The sequence below is a fragment of the Dermochelys coriacea genome, chromosome 10 (assembly GCF_009764565.3).
Source record: "Dermochelys coriacea isolate rDerCor1 chromosome 10, rDerCor1.pri.v4, whole genome shotgun sequence".
NCBI classification, from domain to species: domain Eukaryota; kingdom Metazoa; phylum Chordata; order Testudines; family Dermochelyidae; genus Dermochelys; species Dermochelys coriacea.
In genome coordinates this window covers 8039947-8058281 of record NC_050077.1, presented here as the reverse complement: position 1 = coordinate 8058281, position 18335 = coordinate 8039947, and the positions used below count along the sequence as shown (strand labels likewise).

Here is an 18335-nt window from a genome sequence, read left to right as displayed (position 1 = left end):
GTCTTTTCTCCAGACTAAACAAATCCAATTTTTTCAATCTTCCCTCATGGGTCATGTTTTCTAGACCTTTAATCATTTTTGTTGCTTTTCTCTGGACTTTCTCCAATTTGTCTATATCTTTCCTGAAATGTGGCTCCCAGAACTGGACACAATACTCCAGTTGAGGCCTAATCAGTGCGGAGTAGAGCCGAAGAATTACTTCTTGTGTCTTGCTTATAACACTCCTGCTAATACATCCCAGAATTATGTTTGCTTTTTTTGCAACAGTGTTAACACTGTTGACTCATACTTAGCTTGTGATCCACTATGACCCCCAGATCCCTTTCCGCAGTACTCCTTCCTAGGCAGTCATTTCCCATTTTGTATGCGTGCAAACTGATTGTTCCTTCCAAATTGGAGTACTTTGCATTTGTCCATATTGAATTTCATTCTATTTACTTCAGATCATTTCTCCAGTTTGTCCAGACCATTTTGAATTTTAATCCTATCCTTCAAAGCACTTGCAAGCCCTCTCAGCTTGGTATCGTCCACAAACTTTAAGTGTACTCTCTATGCCATTATCTAAATCATTGATGAAGATATTGAATAGAACTGGATGCAGAACTGATCCCCATGGGACCCCACTTGTTATGCCCTTTAAGCTTGACTGTGAACTACTGATAACTACTCTTTTTGGGAACATTTTTCCAACCAATTGGGCACCACCCAATAGTAACTCCATCTAAGTTGTATTTCCCCAGTTTGTTTATGAGAAGATCATGCGAGACGGTATCAACAGCCTTACTAAAGTCAAGCTATACCACACCTACTGCTTCCCCCCATCCACAAGGCTTGTTATGCTGTCAAAGAAAGCTGCTAGGTTGGTTTGACACAATTTGTTCTTGACAAATCCATGCTGATTGTTACTTATGACCTACTCGCTCAGTTATTACCTGGCCAGGCTCAATGGGCTCCTCATTACACCTGAAGCTGTGGCTTGCTGTCTCTCTCTAGAGTGTGTGTGTGCTCGCCCCCGTGTTACTGAGTGAAAATGCCTGATCTCTTTTTCCCTACAGGTCTTATTGCGGGTCAAGGAATCAGAAATCCAGTACCTGAAGCAGGAGATCAGCTCCCTCAAGGATGAGTTGCAGACGGCACTGAGGGTAATGTCTGGAGCAGGGCTATCTCTGAACATGCACAGAGGGAGCCCTCCGTCCTGTATGGGTTTGCTCATTTTCAGGGGGGCTAACTAACTTATTTAAGAGTTGAATCAACATTTAAACATTGATCTGCCTTAATTAACACAGCCACTTACTGTTTGTGGATTATCGTCTTTGTGCTGCAAATTAAGCATCTGGTAGCATCAAACTAGGATTCGCTTTGGTCTCTTCCTGGAAAGATGTTACCTTAAATGTTTTTGTCCTGGTTTTCTGTGATCTCAGATTTTAAAGGCCCAGTGTTACAAACACACAAACCCTGCAAATGGGCCAATCACAATTGCTCTAGGTGGTTAATTTGCCAAGGCAAGTTCTCAGCATTTTAATTCCATGCCATTTCCCTGACGTAACAGAAAGCCACAAACAATAAATTCTGTAACAAACTAGCTGGTGTACATGTGCAGCACTGCTCTCTACTGGATGGAATCTGAACTGCCCAGCTGTGTCTCCTAGATCCTATAAAGCTGTTAGCCAAAGGAAGCTCTCATTTAGCACACGTGAATTGGCAGTAAGTGTGCTTGTACCAGGATGATCTGAGTTCTGCCCTTGCTGTCACCAAGAAGCTCTCTATGGGAGTGCCGAGAGTTCCTGGGTCTGTCCCAGAATGCCATTTCCTGTGTTGCTGGGGTTTGCCACGTCACCCTCTAGTAAGCACACAAACTTTCTGTTTCCGTCTGTCTGTCTCGCTCTGTGACAACCCTGTGGGTTTTCCTTGTTCCTTTCCCAGGATAAGAAATACGCCAGTGACAAGTACAAAGACATCTACACGGAGCTGAGCATTGTGAAGGCCAAGGCAGATTGCGACATCAGCAGGTTGAAAGAGCAGCTGAAGGCAGCCACAGAAGCACTGGGCGAGAAATCCCCCGAAAATACCACCGTGTCGGGATACGGTCAGTCCCTTTGCTGTGCTGAGCAGCCTCGTTCCCTGCCCCAACACATGCAGCAGGTGGTAACAGCTCTAGTGTGCTGGAGCCTAGAGGAGCGAGGGCAGGGCATGGTAGAGTCCTTCAGGAGCTCCAATATATCCACTGTGAATGCTGGGAGATTCAAACAAACAGGGCTGTATTCCTCCCTCCTGTTGCACCACCTCATTTATTGGAGTAACACCAGGGAGGAAGACGGCCCATGTTGTGCGCAAGGTGAACTGGAGCATGGGCTGCCTGGCTCAGATTGTTCATGAGGTTGGGAGCCGTTCACCTCCAAGTGGTCTGGTGGAATGTGGCCCTGGTTTGTAGTGATTAGAAGATACCCTCTACAAGAGCTGTTGGGTGGCCTGTCAGAATTGGCATGCGGGGCAGGATCTCAGTCTAGTTCCTAAATAACAGGCAGGTGTCCTCATTGCAACCTCTTTCCCATTCCAGACTCTCCCTGTCCCCTATCCCCTTGCAGAGGCCAAGGATTGAATGTGCCTGGAGCCTGAACACCCCTCACACCCTTAGTGGTGCTTTCTCCTTCCAGCTTAGGGATGGGAAGCTTCCACTGGGTCTTTAGAAACCACCTGTGCCCCAGTCACCCAGGGATGTCACTTGCATTCTGGGGCCTCTTGCCTCATGCAGTAACTGGGTGAGAGGCCATGTTTCGCTTGTGCTGTCCCTTTGGCTCTGTAGGGCCGTACCTGCCCTCTTCTGAGTCACCTTCAGGGAAGCTTTGCCTAGACTGAGCCTGCACCGCTCCCCGGCAGCATTGCCCCACTGCTGACCGACATGTCCCCAGCCTCTGCTCTCCTTTGCGAGAGGGTCAGGACTCTGCAACCATAGGGCTGTAAGCAGCAGGCTCACGCTGCTCCCTTTGCTCTCCCCAGATATCATGAAATCAAAAAGCAACCCCGACTTCTTGAAGAAAGACAGATCCAGTGTTAGCAGGCAACTAAGGAATATCAGGTCAAAGGTGAGTGTGTTTCTCTCTGCCCAGGTGATGCAAATGCCCCACATAGCTCTCTAGTGGGGGTTTCTGGGAAGATTTCCCAAGGAACAGAGGAAACTGAGGCTGATTAGCAGGAGGATTTTCCCATCCTTACTGCTGGTCTTTGTGTTTGCATCCGCATGTAGTCACCCTTGTACTGGCCAGGCCATTGGAAGACCAGTTACATGGGTATAGTGGCAAGTCAGCCTCATCCCCTCCCACTCACAACATGATTGCAGGAGAGTGGTCATGATGGGATTAATTGAGTTACCCAGAGTATTATGGGATGGCACCATGCTCTCTTCTGCCCCCTTACTTCCTGTTCAGTCAGTGGGTGTTTCCCTCCACTCTGCTGTGATGCAGTAGAATAAAGCAGCAAGTTCCCAACAGCAGTGCTCTGTAGAGACTTGTTTTTGTTGCAGTGAGTGGTCTCTTTGCAGAGCTGGCCTCTTCCAGAGGCACTGTGCTGCTGAAATCTAGGTGTGACGCTGACATGCATAGCTATTGGAGTTGCTATCTGAAAAGAGAGAGGGAGTTTGCCCTGATTCTCAGGCATTTCCCAGGAGGATCCCCTCTGGCACTTACTCCCCATTTTTGTGGTGAGGTTTGGCAGTGAAGTAACTGGTGTAAGCGTGCCTAGATACCACTGTGATGGGTACCTTGAGGATAATACAGTGTAATTCACTGCAGTCTCTTTAGTCTGTACAGGGAACAGGACTAGTTCTTACCTAACATTTTCTTTTACCTGTGGAGATTGGGGCTGATGGCCTAGTGGTTCTCAGTGCTTTAAAGCCTGGCCATGCTGTACTTGTTGCACATCCCAAATCCAGTTGTTCCAGTCACATGTCCCCAGTGTTTGGCCTGCCAGCTGTCGGGATTCCACCCTTCGGGGCATTGATCCTCTCCATGGGGCCACAGGCACCCCGCTTGAATGGGAAGGGCAAAAGAGAACTTCTCCAATCAGCCTAGGCTGAGTGTACTGGGCAATCACACAGAAGAGCTCTCAGCATAGACCAGGCTTGCTTCCCTTCTCATTACTGATATTGAGCACCTCATGCTGATATTGGGCTACTGTAGACAGAGTGAGAAGCCAGGCCAAGCATTTTAGCTCTATCCTCTCCTAACACAGGGGGAGCCAAGGCTCGCTGCCCAAGCTCTCCAAGGCTGCCATTTCAACCGGTGGTGGTGACTAAGCTGCTAGAATGAAATGTACAGGGGCCCCCACTGTGGACAATATACAGGCTTGCACATGCAACACCCTGTGCTTGTCACGCTAGGCCCAGTGTGCGTGTGCACGGATCCCCCTCTCATATGTGCAGGGAGTGCCTGTGCATACCGAAAGGTGCAGCTGAGGTGATTGGTTTGCAGACTAGCTCTTGAGGGTCTGATGATCAGTTTCCCTTCCCCACTTCACCTCAGTTTGCTTATTTTGTCATCCCCTCTGTGTCCATGTTTATTTGGTGTGCTTGTGGGAGGGAGGAAGAGGGCAGTGTGGAAGGTGCAGATGGGCACACTGTCTGCTTGTCCCGCTAAGGAGGGGACAGAGGGGCTGGGGCTTTGGAACCATCAATGCAATTAGGATTTATGTGCTTCTTGTTTTCTGTTTTTCTTTTTTCTTTTGCTTTTTCCTCTGACAGTCCGTTATTGAGCAGGTCTCATGGGATAACTGAAATGAACCAGAGTCCAGGTTCCCTGTCACGTAGGTAACCAAACCAGCACCCACCAAACAATGCAGCTCCCTGAGGGGGCGGCCCACTTTGCATGCCCTGCTCACTCCTCCATGGCAAACGAGAACCTTCTCTTAATTATTGATTTGAAATTGCTCTTCGGGGTGGGGGGAGCCGATTATCCTTAAACAAAATCAACCAGTATCGCTCTTCCCTGGGGAATTTGGCTTTCTCACCCACCCACTCTCCCTCACCCTCACTGGCACAGAGGTCCGTCCCTGGGAGGGTGTGCGCACCTCTTGGGCACACTGTGTAGGGGGTGTGGGACACCAAGTGTGCATGCTTAATGACTGTGCATGCCTCACACTAAACTCACTTTGACATGCAGCCCTTGCAGGAAGAAGGGAACCTTGCTTTCGGTCGTGTCAGGCTGAGGCTGGGCGAAGTCTAGGAACTCTCCCTTACCACTGAAGAGCAGCTAGAAGTGATGGAAAGGAGGAGGCCAGTGGATCTACCCTGAATTTCCCACCGGGGTGGCAGCGCAGACAGCACTGCTCTGTGTTTACGTTGCCCATCACTGCTGCTTCCTTAAATGAACTGTACCTGAGCACAGGAGTTTCCTAAGGAGGAGCATCCTCTTCCTCCTGCTGCCCAGCAATGCTCCAGCTACCCAGTGGTTGTGATACTACAATTCATCACCTCATTAACAACTGTCCTATCACAGACACTGCCTTGTGGCTTCCAAAATCATCTGGTAGGAGGAGGCAGCTGATGAGAGAGGGGGCCGTTCCAATTAGTATATCCTGGGTAACCAGCAGCAACAGGAAAGTGGCAAAGGCTCTGAGAGTGGGATAGTCCCTGGGAGGAAATGGGATTGGTTTCCAGTGGGGTTAAGGGGAGAGGGTTTGAAACGGTTGATCAAGGAATTCTGTGGGCTGGTGGAAATTTTGAATGAGTGTCTTTATTACAAACTGAACTCTGCACTATGGTATCGGGATAAGTGATCTCAGAGACTCCCTTACTGAGTGAGGGGTTTGCTCGGCTTTCTACTCTTGGCAGTACAGTCTAATGCATTACCGTGTCTTGATCTATAAAGAGATGAGAGAATTCAAAGATCCAAGGTGGAATTTAAAGGGACTCTGTTAATTTGAATAGGCTCAATATTTGACCTACTTTCTGATAGTCAGTAGGTAGAGACCCTCCTGAATTTTGAGTGTTTCTTTCCTGTCAGCTAAAAAGAGAGCAAAAACAGTATTGAAACTGGTGTAAAAATCCCAGTTCCTGCTCTCCATTGATAATGGATTTACGTTTCTCTCAGTCTGAGCAGTGAAACCAGTAGAAATGCAATGGTCACTGCAGTGTCTTCACAATATCACAGCCATCCTATCCACACTGGGTTTTGCAACCTCAACCTCCCACAATAGCCGCTTGTTAACCAAAACTTGGCTTTGGGGCCTACATGACTTAACATTGTCCCTTTAGTTTTCTGTTACGGCAACCAAGGGACTTAAAAAAAAAAAAAAAATGGGAACATTGCAGCCAGCTACTTGACAGGATCTGTGTATAAAGTCTTGCAGAGCTGCCATGTGTTGATTTGTGGAGGAAGTATCAGATGCTGATGATGTTGTGCAGAGGACGCAGAGTGAACTGCCTAACAGATGACTCTGCTGCCTGCAAATTGCCAAACACGGTGGCCGATTGGCTGCCTGTTTTTGATCAGCTGGGCACATCCTGTTTCAGAGCAGGGAAAGCAGTTGTCACCCCCCTGAGATGGCAGCAGGTTTTATGTTCTGCACCTATGCAGTGCACAGACATTGCATGCTTGACCCTGGGAAAGCGGTCTGCTGCGGTGGAGAATCCATTAGCCCCCATCAGCCTTGAGATGGGACATAGTGCACCTATGGCCTTGACCTGGTGTCTGTGGTCAGGTCTGCTCCGTCCCAAATGCAATAAGCATGGGGATTCTACCATACGACTGGGGGGGTGGGAATTAGCAGTAAATCATGCAGCCACTTGTCCTTCTCCCTCAGATTCCATGTGGGCTGGAGAGGCTCACTCCCAAATGGCAGTGTTGAAGGCTAGATAGATGGAAGTTGCTTTCACTTCTGAGTCTTTCACTTCTGAAGACATGGGTTTAAGATCTGGATTGGGTCATGAGAAACTATAGGAAACACGTAATGAGATTCACAGTCCAGCTCAGGGGCTTACTTGGCAGTGTGTGCTTGAAAAAGGTTCCCAGCCTTGGTTAACTGAGGGTAGAGTGAGATTGTCACTCAGAGTTGTGCAGACAAATGTTTGGAGCCACGACCACCCAAAATGGACTCTTAATGAGCCCCGAAGGAGAACCAGTGTGCTGGTCCCTCTTAGCGCTGTAGCAGTTGCTGTCAGCAGAACCAAGGTGTGCTGCTTTGGCTCTTCTGAAAGCCAAGGGCCTGTTCCTAAAGCTGCCCTGGTGCTCTGTATACTGCAAGCTGCAGGGATCGTTGTCACAGTCAAGCTAATCACACTTGCAATCTTGTGTGCCTCTCATTTGTTTCTGAAGTTTGTCACCTGGTTAATTTCCAATCGCGCGCTCTAGGTGTGATTCACCAATAATAACATTCCATAATAGTCTGTTCTCTTGAGCATGTTCCACTAATCTCTCCTTCGGGGGGGGGGGTTTGCTCTCCTACCCACATTTCTTTTGCCTGAGCATCTGCCCCATCCTCCCGTTGGCTGCTTTCGCCGCATCCTCCTTCAGTGTTTGACGCTGTCCTTCTCTTGTCTCTCCCAGAGTCTGAAGGAAGGCCTGACCGTGCAAGAACGCTTGAAGCTCTTTGAATCCAGGGACTTGAAGAAAGACTAGTTCTCCCCCTTCAGCTTGAACATGCGCACCTCCCAGCTTGCGATCGCACGGCACGAGCACCGCGTGTTCCTAGTTCCTTATGATCTTCTGTGCTGTTATTCGTCTCGATGCTCCCAATCAGACTGAGTGCGGCTGGCGGTTCTTCCTGCCCATGGCACCTTGACTCCACAGCTCCTTTCCCTGCACCGTGAGATGCTTCAGAGACTCTGCGAGGGAGAGGAGGGGATGGAGTTCTGCCCCCTTTGGCTCCTTCCTTCACTGTAAACCATTACACTAAGTGTCAGTATTAAGGCTCAGCAGCCTATCGATAAGCTAGCTCTGTCATACCGACTGCTTTGGTTTAGAAATGGCCTGGCTGGCAAAAGCCAGACCCAGCTCTACTGCTGTTTGAGTGACCTGGTGCTCAGTCACACGCCGTGAGTCAATCCTCTGAGCTTGCGTTCCTTGCACCTCCCGGGGAAAAGCCTGTGGTCAAAACGTCAGGAAAGGCAGGTCAGTTTGTGTTGGAAGCAGCCCCATCCGTCAGGTGTGTGCGTGGGTCACAGCACCAACAGCCCGCTAGCTGCCGGAGAAAAACAAGGGGAGTCTGCTGGGAGAGTGGCTAGGGTTTGGGCTCCATTCTCCCAACCCAGAGCCCCAGCAGGTCTCGGCCTTGGCTTGTTTTCAGTCTGTTACAACCAGAGCGTTAAGGATGTTTGTTAAACACAGATTTCAACAAAATCTGCCCCTAAGGCTCATCTCCCCCCTCTGCTTTCTTCCTCTCATGCCCGTGCTCTGAGTAATGTATTCCAGGGCCCGAGTTGCAGGGCCTGTCTACCCAAATCCAGCCCAGCTACAGCCAGTTCCCTACAGCCACTCTGTCCCTCTTTGCATCAACCACTGTGTGTGTGTGAGCTTCCCTTTTCCAGTCTGAGGAGGGATACTGAGCGGAAGACAGAGCCTGCGCTGGCTGTGAACATACACACACAGCTCAGTCCAAAGACTGCTGCCTTTTCATCAGCTCCTTTCACCAGCCCACAGCTCCGATTTTCATACTTTTATCTATGGCGACATTTTGCTTTTCTCCAAAATAAGAGTCTCGGAACTTGCCTGTTCTCCAAACCATCCGTATTGCAGCTTCCCAGGACATCTTCCTGCCTGCTCCCAGCTCCTGAATGAGCATCGCTCTTAAAAATCTGTTTAGTAACACTGCGCAGCATGAGGCCAATGGAGTGAAGTAAAAGAGAGTGAGGGAACCCAGCGGTGGAGGTGCAGCATTAAGCCAGTGTCGCTCGGCAAAGGGGAGGGGGAAAGAATCTCTCATCCTGTAAATCCTCATGCAGCTCTGCAGTGGCCATGGTGGCTTATTCGCCATGCTGGCAACGGCATCCACATACTTTCTCCCCTGTATGCCTCCTTGGATCTATGCCGTGCGCCACCGATTGACAAGACAACTCCTGCCTCAACTCTGGGACTAGGGCCTGTTCCAATACAAACAGTTTCTAACCGAGCTTGGCTGTCTAGTGTGGACAGGCCTAAATCACATTGGACTGTGCCCTTGACTCTCTAGGGAGCTAGGCTACTGCCTCTCTCAAATTGTGTCTAAACATGGTTCCTCGCTAGCTGTGGTTGTGTGGCCAGCTTGGTTAAGGGGAAGTGCCCTCATGAGCCCTGCCCAGCGCTCTGACGCCCTCGGTCCCAGGAATGCTCAAAAGAAAGTCTGGAAGGCTTTGTTTACAAAGGGCCATTTGGGAGCCCCCTTGTGCAGAGTGGCGGCCATGCCTGATCCTGGTAGCATGTAAGACCAATGTGGGAGTTTCTAGCCTGCTTTGACAGTGGTTGGACAATCCAAAGAACACACCTGACTTTCCTTTGTGATTGTGGAACCGTTGGCTAAAGGTGGTTTGAAACTAATTTCTGGTCTCTCCCATCGGCCACCCATATTGCCACGGTCCCCAAGGATCTCCCGCCTTGCCAAGATGGCTGTCGCCAGCTTGGGACTTGCGTGGTTCTCAGCAGGCCTCTTAGCTCTGCCTTCCTGGTGAGAGGAGCTGCTTGTGTATCCCACAGATACCCAAAAAACACATTGAGTTCTCAGCTTAGTTGGTGGCTGGGGGCTGTTTAAGTCCCATCACCACCCCCAACCCTTCCCTCAGATTCCACCCAGAGCTGCATTGCTAAAACCCCTTACACTAGTGACTCTATTGGTGAAGCTAAGTAATGGTTCCCCCCCCAAAACTCCAGTGGCCATGGCATGGGTCTGCCTTCCAGCCAAGGACGCCTAGATGTGACTCCCACCCTCAGTGTTCTTTAATCAGCCGGAGGGGACACTGTTTAGGCAGGGGAGGCATTCCCTCTCTGCCCCCAAATTCTCATCCACTCTGCAGAGCTTGAGCATGTTGCTGCTGTTAGATTCTGCTCATTCTGTTCTTGGAAGATGTCAAAGCTCTCTGCCTGATTCAGCTTCCGCTTATCCCTGTAGCTCCATTGGCTTCAATGTGGTTCCTCCTTCTCACCACCGTGAGATCAAAACCAGTCCCAGGATGAACCCTTGGGGGCCAAATTCTGATGGAGCTGGAGGAGGGGTTCCCATGGGAAAGTGAGACTTCAGTGGGAGCTACAAGCAGCCAAGGGCAATGTGGTCTTTGGGCTGAATTCTGGAGCCCCACGCAAGCTGTGAGGGGACCTATCTCGCAGGCCAGTGAGGATGTTGGTGCTGTGACACGGGTTGCATCTGGCTCTAGATACTGCCGGGGAGGGTTTGCTTCCCTGCTGTGTTCCCTATACTGTATATGTCCCTCCACATGCAGCAGAGGTCTTCAGACGTCACCTAAGAGACCCAGCTTTCTCCATCTCTGACCTTTCCTGGTCTTCTCACATCAGCAATCACCAGAAGAGAACATCCCTTTGTTCTTATGCTCAGTCCCTGCCTGGTCAGGGGTGGAGGGTGTCTGCCCTCTGCTAGCTTCCCAACCCTGAATTCTCCCTTCAGATGGTGGAGCCTATGGGACATAGGTACGGGTAACATGAAGTCCTTCAGCATTGGGATTTCTCCTCCCTCACCTCACAAGAGTCCACTGGAATGTGACATTTCCAACGAGGACACACCCCAGCCTGTGCTTCCCTGGAGTCCGATGAAGGCTTCTTACTGCTAAACCATCTGAGCAAGGTGTGTTCTGTTCTCCTGTTGGAAAAGCCACTTATCTCTCTCTTCCTCCGGCCATCTGGGCTCTGAGCTTCTTGCTACCCAACAAGCTAATTGCTGCTGCTTTGTTCACTTCTTTTGCTTATGATCAGTTACTTTAAGGGTAAGAAATGAAGGTCACACACCTTTTCTGCATTTAGAGTGGTATGCCAGTGGGATGGAGGCTACAGGATGGTGCTGTAGATAACCATGGCCTGATGCCCTTTGTGGTACTGCTTCATTGCACTGAGCCTCAAAGAGATCCTGGTAGTGATGCTCCCAGGGGGCTGAAGCCACCTTTTTTCTGCTGTGCGCTTCCCCACTCCATCCACTCTTTTCTCTTGAGGCTCAGTGTCTCTCTGCTTGGACCAGGAACTCTCAGTGAGTTATTGGGATCTTATTTTTCTTTTTTTACCTCTGTGTCTGTCCAGATCCTGATTTCATAATGGTAGAGAAGGATCATTAGAGGAGGAAGTGTCTCTGGTGTAACCACACAGATGTAGATACCATTGGATGATGCTACGAGGAGCTGGCTTGGAGAAGGGTTGCAGCATGCTGATGGACAGCTTGGTGATGGTTTTGGCCATTCATATGGCAGAGGTGAAGAGGAAAAACTGTGGTTGAAGTGGGGACTGTCTTTTCCATCTTTTGACCCAGATAGTGTACATGGGTGAGGACATGAGAAAAGGCACTGTGGTATGTTTTCAAAGTGGAAGCACTTAGATAGTAGCTAGTGTAAAAGGAGAGCAGGGAGAGAAGCATATAAAGCAGTGGAATAGCAAGCCACATAATAAGAAGTGGTATTAAAGAAACGGCAGATCCAGTGGGTTGGTCTGAACAGCTTTCTGCTTGTGCTCTAGTCCCATAATTATCCTGTAAAGATGCAACTTTGCAACTTGGGGGGCGGGAGGGCTTGTTCAGGTTTGTTCTTGTGATATGCAGGGTCCCAATGACTGAGGCAGAGAAAAACACTGCTTAGAGGAAGAGAATCTTTTATTTGATGGGTTTCTTAGCCCATTTTCCTTTCTCATGTGCACATACCCCAAGCAAAAGGCTGTAATTAGGGAAGCTTTGAGTAGCCCATGTAAATTTCTTCTCTTGAGGAGATGTGCATAGTTCTGCAAAAGTCCTGGGACCTGGATATGATGGATGAGACACTGGCAGTAACAGACTTAAGCAAGATGTTTGTTCAAGCTAGCTGGTATTTTTTTCTTTAAGGCTGGTATATCTTTATTTCCTACCTTACTGCAAACTCCTCATCCTGTGACCTTCATCTTACTTGGTCAGTGGATCAGCTTAAAAGGATTTGCTTCAAGGTGTGCCAGGACTAATGGATCAGCAGAATCTGAACTTGTGGGAGCGGATCTGTCAGTGAAGGTTTGCGACTGGGGATCTTTGGATAATGCATCTTGGCCCACTTTTCTGGACCTACATACTGCCCCTAAAAGCTAACTAGAAACGCAGTTTCACTGGGATGAAATGGAGCCACAGATACCAGCTGTAGCCAAAACAAAAATCTAGTGTTACAAGAAATGAGCTCCTCTGGAGAGGACATACATACCATGCATGAAGGAGTGATTGGGACCACCCTTTGGTGTATATTTTTAAAGCTTCTAAGAACCTCTAACAGGCCAAATAAGTGTTGTTTTGCTGAACTTGCTGTTCTGAAATATTATTTAACACCTAAACAAAGGGTCTCGTTCAACTGTTTGTTATATACTGTCCCTTGTAAGAGCAGGTGCATTCTGAAGCAGACACCTCTCCAAAGCGGGACTTAGGCTTTGTTTTTAATGTTTTTCTGCTGTGCACGGGGTATGCGCTCTAAAGTCAGTTGTTCAAGGAGGCGGAAGAGCAGCTGGCTCTCTGCCCATCTGTGCAGCTTCTCCATCCCATCAGACTGCATCGCTCCCAACTGGAATAAACATTGCAATAACTGATCCTTCCAGAGGTCAACAAAAAAGCTGTGGCACAAGCACGCACTTCTGTTTTCTCTGATGTGCTGGCAGATGCCTCATTGCTGTGTCTCCCTGTAGTTTTGATGGACACCTACCTGAGCTAGGAGGAGCCCTCATCAAAGTATTAGGCAGTGTGTTCACCTCCACTCCACCCCAGTAAACACAGCGATCTTCCACAGGTTAAAAAAAAAAATGGCAAAAGTCTTAGCTGAGTGCAAGGTTCTGTGTTTCACCCCAGTTCTGCCTTCTGCTTCAGGCTTCATCTTTCTCCATGAGACTAGAAATCAGTGTTTCTCAGATTGAACTGACAAGGAGGGTGGGGGGCATAGCAAGAGAAACCTCCCCCCCCCCCCGCCAGCCCCTTTGCCCAAGACACTTTCTGATTCCATCTGCATCTTCCATTGTGTATGTGAGAGACAGCAGAGCATTTTCCAATTCACTTTTCCTCTGGCTGTGTTCCAGGCACCCTCCGTACACAACAGGGCAAATTGGCATGGTAGCTGTCTCGCTTGCATTGCTCCTAAAGGGCACAGTATATACAGTGTGTGAATACATATATGTTGCAAGCAGCTGCATTTTATACAATCCTACACTATGAAAAGTACCTGAATGTGAGGTCTAATAAAACCAAGTTCAAAATAGCCGTAGAAACGTACACACCTAATTGCTTCCAAAGTTTTTGTCTTTTGTGGAGAATTTTTCAGCCATTTTTTTCCTTCTGGAAACAATTAGGTTTAAGTTCTTTTTAACTGTGATTAATCTCCCCCCACTCCCTCCCCCATCCATTCATCTAAGAGAGGGAGCAATTTTTTTTTCCTTTTGCTTCAAAAGCAGAATTTGTGCTTATGTGCAAAACACAACAAGGCTATTTTTCTGTAACCGGTTGAATGGAGTGCATTTAAGCAATCCTAAGCATTGTACAATGTGTCACTTTTGTAATGACTATATATTTGATTGGAATTCCACTAGACCTTTGCATTTTTGTGGTTCATATACAGTACTTAGTTTGTTGTGAACACTTAAGCACATGCACGTTCAGTGTAGCTTGCCTTTACTTTGTAATTTTTTCCATTTTTTTTTTAAAAAAGCTTTGTTATTCTCTTTAAAATAATTTAAAACCTGTATAGTATTCAAAGCACGCAATGTAAATATTTATTACTCAGAAGTTAGCGGAGGGTTTGTGTGTGTGTGTGTGTGTGTGTGTGTGTGACTAAGTTCTGTTTTTTTGGTTTTCTTTTTTAATCTTGTTCTAATACAGATGTTTCTTTTGGGGTTGGAAGAGATTTGCGTGTAAGATTTTGAACCTACCCTGTGTCCTCTTATTAGAATGTTTTTTGATGACTGTTATAAATATCTTTTAAAATTTTCTGACCTGTACCTTTAGCTTTGAAGATACCTGTCCAAAGAATGTGTCGAGTCTGTTTGAGAACTGTTAATCCTAAAGCGCTATAAATTGTTTTTCCATTGAGAATTCAGTAATCTTGTATTTGATAGTGGCATTAACACCCTGTGAATGTGCAAAATTGCTATCTATATATAGAAGTAGTAACTACTGTGTGACTAGAGCATACACAGATATCCTTGCATGGTAACTTAGGACTGTTGCAGTGAGTGAACTAAGGTTCCAGGATCTTAGGGCCTAGTATATAATTGTGTAACTCACTTATGCATCAGCATTGAAGCTACTCTGTAAGGCTACATGGAATTTACAAGGGAACTATCTCCTAGCTGTGCAGTTACATATTGTACAACAGCATGGAAGTTTACTGTAACTTACAATGATATGTAAGTAACTGTTTAAAATATAACTTTCAATACATCGTAGTTACTACTGAGTTGCACTTATGATGTGATTCCTACCACTGTAATACAGAGCATTTCTTAAAAGTGGCTGCAGAAATATTGTTGTGCGACTGGGGAAGGACACTGAAGAGCCATGGGGGCTGAAAACGAAGCTGTCAGCTCTAGTGGTTTAACTTACCTCAGCCTGCACTTTAAGAGACTACTAGAGGAGAACGAGGGGGCAGGAGGCATTAGCAGAAACCTGACTTGCCTTTGAATTGGTACCAACAGCACTAGCCCTCCTGGCCACTGACATTAGTTTAGTGCAATCACAAGCAATTATTTCATCACCCTTCCTGTCTACTCTACACCATGAATGTGTGCTGGATGGTGCAGGATCACTGACTCTGTTCTAATTTAGAGAGAACGAAGTGTGTTGTAAAATACTAAAGACTTTGACATGTAGCAAATAGATGAGGATTCTTAGTCTTTGATCCACATACACCCTTTTGGGACCTGGAGTTTTGGTTTGACTTGAGATTTTAAACTTTGGGGGTAGGGGGCAAGAGGGAAACTGTATGTATTTGAATGATAACTCTGTGAAGTGGCAATAGACACCCAAGTATTGATGGTCAATCTTCCTCACTTCACACCACCAACCCAAACAGAATTGAGGGACTGCCTTAGCTCTGTCCTGTCTTATGCATGCCTTCAATCAGCGGCCTCAGTCAAGAGAGATGGGTTCCCGATTGAAATGCACGCACCCTCCACTACCAGCTGAGTTGCAAGAGCTTCAGTTCCTGGTGGAGATGGAAATAGAAATCACAATTAATTGTGGTTTATGGTGAACACCCAAGAGTCAACCACAACATCTCCAGTTCCTGTGATGATGAAGACAGAGAGAGCCACCTGTCCAACCTGCAACCTGCCTGCATGGGGTTAATGGTAGAAGATTGTGTAACTTACTTCCTGGGTTGCTACTGTGGTGGTGAGACTTGTGCACCAGCCTCAGAACTAGCATGAAACAGGGGTGGTGACCAGGGAGAAGTGGCAGCTGTGTTCCAAACCCATCAGGCTGCAGGTCTGAATGGTGTGCATAAGGGGAGGGTTCCACACACTCACCCAGCAATGGAGTGACGTGTCCTGATCCATTTCCTCTTGCAAAGGTGAATGCACATGCATTTTGTGGCCCCTGTGATACTGAGTATGAGTGGAATCTTTTTTCTCTCTTCTTCCCCCTACCCCCTTTGCTTTTATTTCAGTGCTTTTATTTAAAAAAAAAAAAAAAAAAAAAAGCCACTGTTCACTGTAATAGAAGCATCACTTTGGTCACAATATTTATTCCTTACAAATCCTGTGTGACATGCTAGGTTCCCATGGATGTAGCTGATCATTTTTATTTTGTAAATATAATTACTTAACTTTACATAAACTATATCGTAATAAACTATTTTTGCACCACCCTTTGCATGCTGTGTAGTGAGGTGTTTGTTTGGATATGGTCATCTATGTGGAAAGGAGACGCAGGCTTTCAGGTTAGCCACTTAATACAGTCCTACCACTGTCTGCATTTTCTTTGATGCACGTTGCTGTTCAAAGCATTGTGAAGCTAATACTCCTGACTGTTGCAGTGGAGGACTGCCCACAGCTGGTACAGCATGGATATCTGCAGTGGCAGATTCCTTCCAGACCTTTGCCAGTGTACCTAGCCTGATCTAGAGGGACCGTACTAAGGGTAAGTGGGTAGACTAATCTCTGTTTGCTTTTACTGGTTGGGGCCTCTGGCCTAAGGCTTTCCATAAGTGGCAAATGGGGATTTTGTGAGCTAGAGCCTATGGGGCCCATCAAACTCTTTTCACACTGTTCACCTGTAGTGGTAACTACCATACAAAAAATTCCTTGAACTATCCCATTACGCAGCAGAAAGAGCTTGGAAAAATTGTCTGTATTTGCTGAAATGTGGTGGTGTTAATAGTGCTAATCGCTATACAGATTATAACAGGACATTGGCAACACACTAGTGGGACTTTTAGCGGTACAGACTTCAAGGACTTCATCTGTTTTACAAAGATTAAGCCATTTTTAACCAGACATGGGGAAACAGACAAACCCATGGGCTTGTAAGAGTCTGTATCAAAATTGACTGTTTGTGCCACAAATTAACCTACCTTAAAGTATGAGGGCAAGGTTAATTTCCCAGAATATTCAGAATAGCCAATTACATTTACATAACATGACCCCTCTGCTGACAACATCATAGCTATTAAGTTCTATTCTGAAAGCTATGTTTTCTGTTAATTACTGGTACAGTAATAAAGCTCTTAAGCGCAATGTAAACTGAAGTTGTGGTAAGTGTGGAATAACATATTTAACTGTGAGAAGTGAAAATAGCCACAGTAACTTGAAGAGACAAGAAGAGGGCCAATTACCCAGGAAAACTGTTTTTACAACCAATAACAAGTCAAACACCACAGCTTGAACTGTATGTGCCAAAGGCTGTTACTGGGACCGCAAGACTCAACGCGTTACAAACTTTATGCTGCAGTTAGTTTTACAAGCAAACCTTCACTATAGCACTGTGGCATAAGGACATGAACCCTCCTACATTCCAGGTCACTCTTTCAAGTGTACAGGCAGATATGTCTAAAACAAATTGGTGTGTTCCATTCTTATTCCATGTCAACACCACAAGAACTCTCACTAAGAGCCAGGGATGTAATGGTTATGGAAACTGAACTAGCTTCTTAACCCCTGAGAGGAGAATCAGGGACATTAAGCAGGGGAGAGCTTACACATGCATGGGTATAACAGCTTTTGTTGCCTGTCACATAGCATCTTCAAGAGCAGTAACCTGCTTTCCATTAGACATGAAATGGCTTCATTTTTAGGAAGTCAAGAATCTACCCTGACCTCTGAATTCCATTTAGGAGACTGCCACCATAACTGGAAAAGGGAGGTAGATGATTTTAAAAGCCCACTTCCCAAGAGGACACGGACATGATGACACCTAGTATCTGCAAAAAAAATGCAGGGAAGGCTTGCACAGGGGAGAACTTGTCCCAGCTAGAAAGCTGCCAATCCATCCTGAAGATTAAAATGGGAAAGATGGTGTCCTATATTCTCTATTGCCAAGCCAAGTTGGGCAATTGATATGGATGGGGTTATGCTGCTTTTCTTCTATATGAACAGATCAAGCAGCCTATCCTCTATGTGCACTGGGGTTTCCTTTTGCAACTCCTTTCCCTGAGCGGCAGCAACTCCGCTACAGTCAGTTTCTCAACTCTTTGCACTCCAAGTATTTCTCTCACACTGCTGGGCTGTTACAATGGCCAGCCCGTACTTGTTTTTCTGCAGATTGCCATATCTACTCTCCAGCCCCACCAGGGCACTCTTTCTAGGATTCTATTACGCTGCAGCTACTGAGAAAGTGAACTGACTAGAGGGAGGCTAATCAACATTGAAAATAAATTTTAAAATTCCTGATGTCTCAATCAAGTTTTCCATAACAAACCTTGTCTTACCTATTTTAAAGGTTAAATGTCTAATATACTTTCCACTCCTAATAAAGTAACATACCTAGTTCAGTCCCTGTGTGAATTATAGCTTTGTGCAGAGACCCTTACCCAATTCTTTTAGAACTAGTGATGAGGAATATTTTCACTCTTATACTGCCATGCATGAAATAAACGAGTAGTTTCCCAGCAATGATCAGCCATACCAGAAACAGTATACATCATTCTGTAATGTCACTAGGGGTAACCAGTAAGTGACTATTTCACTGTCAAAATATCCAGTACTCTAAAACATTCCAAACTTTGCCTTCTG

General features: G+C 46.7%; 1 protein-coding gene across 7 annotated transcripts in view; it reads left to right on the top strand.

Annotated features, from left to right (window-relative positions):
• LOC119862310 (myosin phosphatase Rho interacting protein) overlaps nt 1-12909 on the top strand; it is a 170926-nt gene extending 158017 nt beyond the window's left edge. For 6 of the 7 annotated variants that reach the window (XM_043493433.1, XM_038418815.2, XM_043493434.1 and 3 more), the window contains 4 exons: nt 1056-1142; nt 1924-2086; nt 2998-3083; nt 7539-12909. In XM_043493433.1, coding sequence (XP_043349368.1) covers nt 1056-1142; nt 1924-2086; nt 2998-3083; nt 7539-7610 — 408 coding nt within the window. In that variant the 3' untranslated portion in view covers nt 7611-12909. Of the gene's footprint in view, nt 1-1055; nt 1143-1923; nt 2087-2997; nt 3084-4735; nt 4802-7538 lie in introns of all 7 variants that reach the window. The other variant, XM_043493435.1, reaches the window with a different exon arrangement.
• Nucleotides 12910-18335: the final 5426 nt, after the last annotated feature.